This window comes from Nicotiana sylvestris, chromosome 11 (genome assembly GCF_000393655.2).
Source record: "Nicotiana sylvestris chromosome 11, ASM39365v2, whole genome shotgun sequence".
Taxonomy (NCBI): domain Eukaryota; kingdom Viridiplantae; phylum Streptophyta; class Magnoliopsida; order Solanales; family Solanaceae; genus Nicotiana; species Nicotiana sylvestris.
In genome coordinates, this window is record NC_091067.1 from 107,430,148 (window position 1) to 107,435,338 (window position 5,191).

The window sequence follows — 5,191 nt, forward strand, 5'->3', positions numbered from 1 at the left end:
TTGGGTAAGTTAGGGTTCAGGGTCGATTTTTGAACTAATATTCGAAGGGTTTGGCTGAGATTCGAGGGAAATGGTTTGGGGGTTTGGAATGGGGAGATGAAGAGGAGTTAGGGGTGTAAACTTGGTAGTGTTTGGACGCCGGACGCCGCTATAGGTGATTTCCGGCAGGCGGCAGGCGGTTTTTTAGGGCGGGGCTAACGGGGGGTCTTTGAGAGATGGTGAGAGACGAAGAGGTAGGGGGTTTGGTTTGTGGTAGGGGTAAGGGTTTTGGGTATATTATATTAGCGATTTAATTTGGGTCGTTGGATAATTGGAATCCAATGGCTCCGATTGAATCACTAATCACAAACGGGGTCATTTTGACTAAGTGGGTGCTGGGGCGGACCGGGCATTGGGTGGACGGGTCGGGGTCGGGTTGTGGGTGAGGTTCTAAGCCGTTGGATGTGGGGGAATGAATGGCTCAAATCAAAGGCCGTTTAAACAGCGTCGTTTGGTTAAGTGGGAGACCATGTTGGGATTCGTTGACACTGAAACGATGTAGTTTTGCTCCCATACTACGTCGTTTCAATAGTTTGGGCGAGAGGCCTCCTAGACCGGGTTTTGGACGTGTTTTTGGGTCAGTTTGGACGATTTATCAAGGAAAATGTTTTGGGCCTGTTTTGGTTTAAAGCAAATGGTCCAAAACCATAACTTCTCTTTCATTAACTCTTTTTCCTTTTCTTTCCTTCCCCTTTTTTCAAAAATTAAAACTAAAAATCCTAAATTGACATTATAAAAAACCAAATTAGCTTAAAAACATTAATTAACTCTAAATAATTAAATACTAAATTAAAAGAAAATCACAAAAATTATACAAAAATATGTTTTTTTTGAATTTTTCATTTTTTTAAACACCTAATTATTAATTAATTTCAAAAAATGTAAAAATCAAATTCTAAATGCAGATGCTATATTTTTGTATTTTTAATATATTAATAGAATTAAACATGCACACAAACATATGCAAACAATCAGGAAAATCGCACAGTAATTCCTAAAATAATACATAATTAAAGAAAAGACCTAATTTTGGAAATTCTTTTGGAGTAATTCGTGTGAGGCAAAAATCACGTGCTCACACCTACATATCCCTGATTTTACAGAAATCAGGCCATGTGTAGTTCTGGATTCATCTGCAGAGTATGCCGATGAAATTATTACAAGAACGGACACGAGATGTGGAAGCGGCTACGGTGAGCGTTTAAGGCTTGGGACGGTTGGAGGGAACTGGAGCAAGATTTCTCCTGCTAAGATATCGGTTTCTTACTGGTTACCTGCAGATAAAGATGCTACAAACATGTTTGCGAAAATTTAAACATGATGCAAATTCCCTTTGGATAATCAAGTTTGTCTTCGGACGGTTAAAGATGACGTCCTTGGACCATGACGTCCTGGTCCATGAATTATTTAATGAGGGATTTGTAGGCCATGAAATGATGTTCTCAGGCCATAAAAATGGTGTCTCCGAACCATGACGCCTTTGATTAATGATATGCAAATTTCAGAGATCCTCAGGCCATAGTATGGTGTCTTCAGGCTATGAAGATGATGCCTTTAGACTATGATGCCTTTGGGCCGATTGGTGATGTTTCAGCCCATGATATGCAATAATATGATGTAAAAAGACAAGGCTTAGTCTTGCAAAGTAGAGGGCAGAGCTTAGCCCGATTGAAAAACAGGTAAATAATAGTAGAAAATGGAGCAATATTGGTGCAAGGTGGGACAATGATTAGTCCCATGCAAGTGAGGAGGCAAGCATTAGCCTTATGCAAATGGGGAGGCAAGGATTAGCCTCATGCAAATACGGAGTTAGGGCTTAGACTCATGTAGGTATGGAGGCAAGGATCAATCTCATGCAAATATGGAGTCAGGGATTAGACACATACAAGATTGGAGACAAAGCTTAGTCTCATGCAAAGAAAAGGCAGCGCTTAGCCTTATGCAAATATGGAGGTAGAGCTTAACCTCATGCAAGATTCGGGATAGGGCTTATTCCCATGCAAATGGAAGGCAATGCTTAGCCTTACACAGATATGGAGACAGGGCTTAGCCTCATGCAAGATTCGGGACAAGGCTTAGTCCCATGCAAAATGGAAGGCAATGCTTAGCCTTATGCAAAATGGAGGCAGGGCTTAGCCTCATGCAAATATGGAGGTAGAGCTTAACCTCATGCAAGATTCAGGACAAGGCTTAGTCCTATGCAAAATGGAAGGCAATGCTTAGCCTTATGCAAAATGGAGGCAGGGCTTAGCCTCATGCAAACATGGAGGTAGAGCTTAACCTCATGCATGATTCGGGACAAGGCTTGGTCCCATGCAAATATGAAGTCAAGGATTAGACTCATACAAATGTGAATTCAAGGATTAAACTCACGCAAATATTGAGTCAAGGATTAGACTCATGCAAATGTGGAGTCAAGGCTTAGACTCATGCAAATATGGAGTCAAGGAATAAACTCATGCAAATGTGGAGTCAAGGCTTAGACTCATGCAAATATGGAGTTAGGGCTTAGACTCATGCAAATGTGGAGTCAAGGCTTAGACTCATGCAAATATGGAGTCAAAGCTTAGACTCATGCAAATATGGAGTCATGGCTTAGACTCATGCAAATATGGAGTCAAGGATTAGACTCATGCAAATATGGAATCAGAGCTTAGACTCATGCAAATATGGAGTCAAAGATTAGAATCATGAAAATGTGGAGTCAAGGCTTAGACTCATGCAAATATGGAGTCAAGGATTAGACTCATGTAAATGTGGAGTCAGAGATTCTACTCATGCAAAGAGAAAATAGCAGATAAGGGTAGAGTATATCTTAGCTAGGATAGGTTCAGCGTCTAACGGCCGAATGGATGGTTAATTTGCTTTGTGTACGAATGCTATCGTCAAATGTGCCTATGTTCAAAGAAAAATCATAAGTTTCATGAGGGGAGGTTGGTTGTTGCTTCATTTGTCGGCCTTGCTTTGCTCCTCTCTGGAATCCCCCTTCGAGTTCCCGTAGGTAGCACCTGACCGTTATGAAAAATAGAATTTTCAAAATATGCATTTATTGATAAAAAATGAAATTATTTTGAATGCGTATTGATATGTCAAGTAACTTTTGATGAACTAGCGATTGTGACACATTTCAAAGGCATTGCAGCTCTTTTATGTTGGAATTGTGAGGGTCCTCCTCAAAATTCTGCCCCAATTTGGTAGATGATTTTTAACAGTTTGCGGATGGAGGACATTGCTGAATCTTCTTCAGAATGCCCTAGTTCTTGACTAATGACTGACTTCCTGGCATGTGGTGGTGCTGGCTGGACTTGCTCTGGAATTTTGAGGAGCCTCCTCAAAATTCTGCCCTAGTTTTGATTTTGGGGAAAATGAAAATTTTATTATGATATGACCGAACCCATAAGGCTGCCTACGTATCCCCTCTTAAATAGGAATCAGGTCAAGCGTAGTTCAATTACATCAGAAAGGAAAATGTGAAATAATCTAAGCATAGTATCTCTTGACTATGTCTGAATTGATTGGCTTTGGCCAGATCTCTCCATCCATCTCTGCAAATATGAGTGCTTCTCCTGTTAGTACTCTGTGATCCATATACGAACCTTGCTAGTTAGGAGAGAATTTCCATTTGGCTTCATCTTGGTGTGGAAAAATCTTCTTCAATACTAGTTTCTTGGTGCGAACTACCTTGGTTTGTCCCTTTTGTTGAAAGCTCTGGACATTCTGTTTTGATAGAGTTGGCCATGGCATACTACGTTCATCCTCTTTCCATCGATAAGGGCTAATTGTTTATAGCAACTTCTTACCCATTTCGTATCGCTGAGTTTAGCTTCCTGTATGACTCTTAAAGAAGGAATCTCTACCTCGGCTGGGATGACCGCCTCGGTACCATAAACCAGCATGTAGGGGGTTTCCCCGGTTGACGTGCGAACTATGGTGCGGTACCCTATCAGAGTAAGGGGTAACTTTTAAATCCACTACTTGTGATTCTCTACCATTTTCCTTAGTATCTTCTTAATGTTTTTCTTGGCGACTTCTACGGCTCCATTCATCTGAGGTCTGTAGGCAGTGGAATTCTTGTGCTTGATTTTGAAGGTTACACATATAGCTTTCATCAGATCACTATTGAGGTTGGCGGCATTCTCAGTGATAATAGACTCAGGAACCCTGAATCGGTAGATGATACGATCCTTGACAAAATTTGCGATGACCTTCTTGGTTATAGCTTTGTAAGATGCATCTTCTACCCATTTTGTGAAGTAATCAATGGCTAGCAGAATAAACCTGTGTCCGTTCGAAGCAGTGGTTCAATCGGACCATTAATATCCATTCCCCAGGCAACGAATGGCTAAGGTGAGCATGTTGCATTGAGCTCGTTTGGTGGCACTTTTATCATGTTGTCATGTACTTGACATTGAAAGCATTTGCGGACATACTGAATACAATTCGTCTCCATGGTCATCTAAAAGTAACCTTCCCTGAGTATCTTCTTGGCCAGAACGAAGCCATTCATATGTGGACCACATGTCCCAGCATGTACGTCCTCAAGTAGCTTGGAAGCTTCCTTTGCATCGACACACCTCAGTAAACCTAAATCCGGAGTTCTTCTGTACAAATTTCCTCCGCTGTGGAAGAAGTGATTTGACAACCTCTGGAGCGTGCGTTTCTGAATGTGATTTGCGTGCTTTGGGTATTCTCCTTTTGATCGGTACTCCTTGATGTCATGGAACCAAGGCTTTCCATCGGCTTCTTCCTCGACATGAGCACAATATGCCGGCTGATTATGGATCCTCACTAGGATGAGATCAATATAGTTTTTATCTGGATGCTGTATCATTGATGACAAAGTGGCTAATGCATCGGTGAACTCGTTCTGAATTCTGGGCACATGTCGGAATTCTATCTTCGTGAACCTCCTTTTTAATTCCTATACATGGTGCAGATATGGCAATATCTTGGAATTCTTGGCAGCCCATTCTCCTTGCACCTGGTGCACAAGCAAATCCGAATTTTTGGTATGTTTGGTTGAGGTCCCGGGGGTCTCGGGTGTGTTTCAGATGCTCAACGGATCATTTTTGGACTTGGAGAAAGAAAGGATTTTTTGGTTTTTCTGTTGCAGACATTACTTCTTCGTGATCGCGTGAGGAGGTTCGTGATC

The 5,191-nt window shown here is 41.5% G+C and overlaps 1 protein-coding gene across 1 annotated transcript; it reads right to left on the reverse strand.

Moving 5' to 3' along the window:
• Positions 1-4,495: 4,495 nt before the first annotated feature.
• LOC138881446 (uncharacterized) lies at positions 4,496-4,870 on the reverse strand. The gene has a single exon (XM_070161671.1). It carries the CDS (start codon positions 4,868-4,870, stop codon positions 4,496-4,498), a length of 375 nt encoding a protein of 124 aa, XP_070017772.1.
• Between the last annotated feature and the right edge of the window lie 321 nt (positions 4,871-5,191).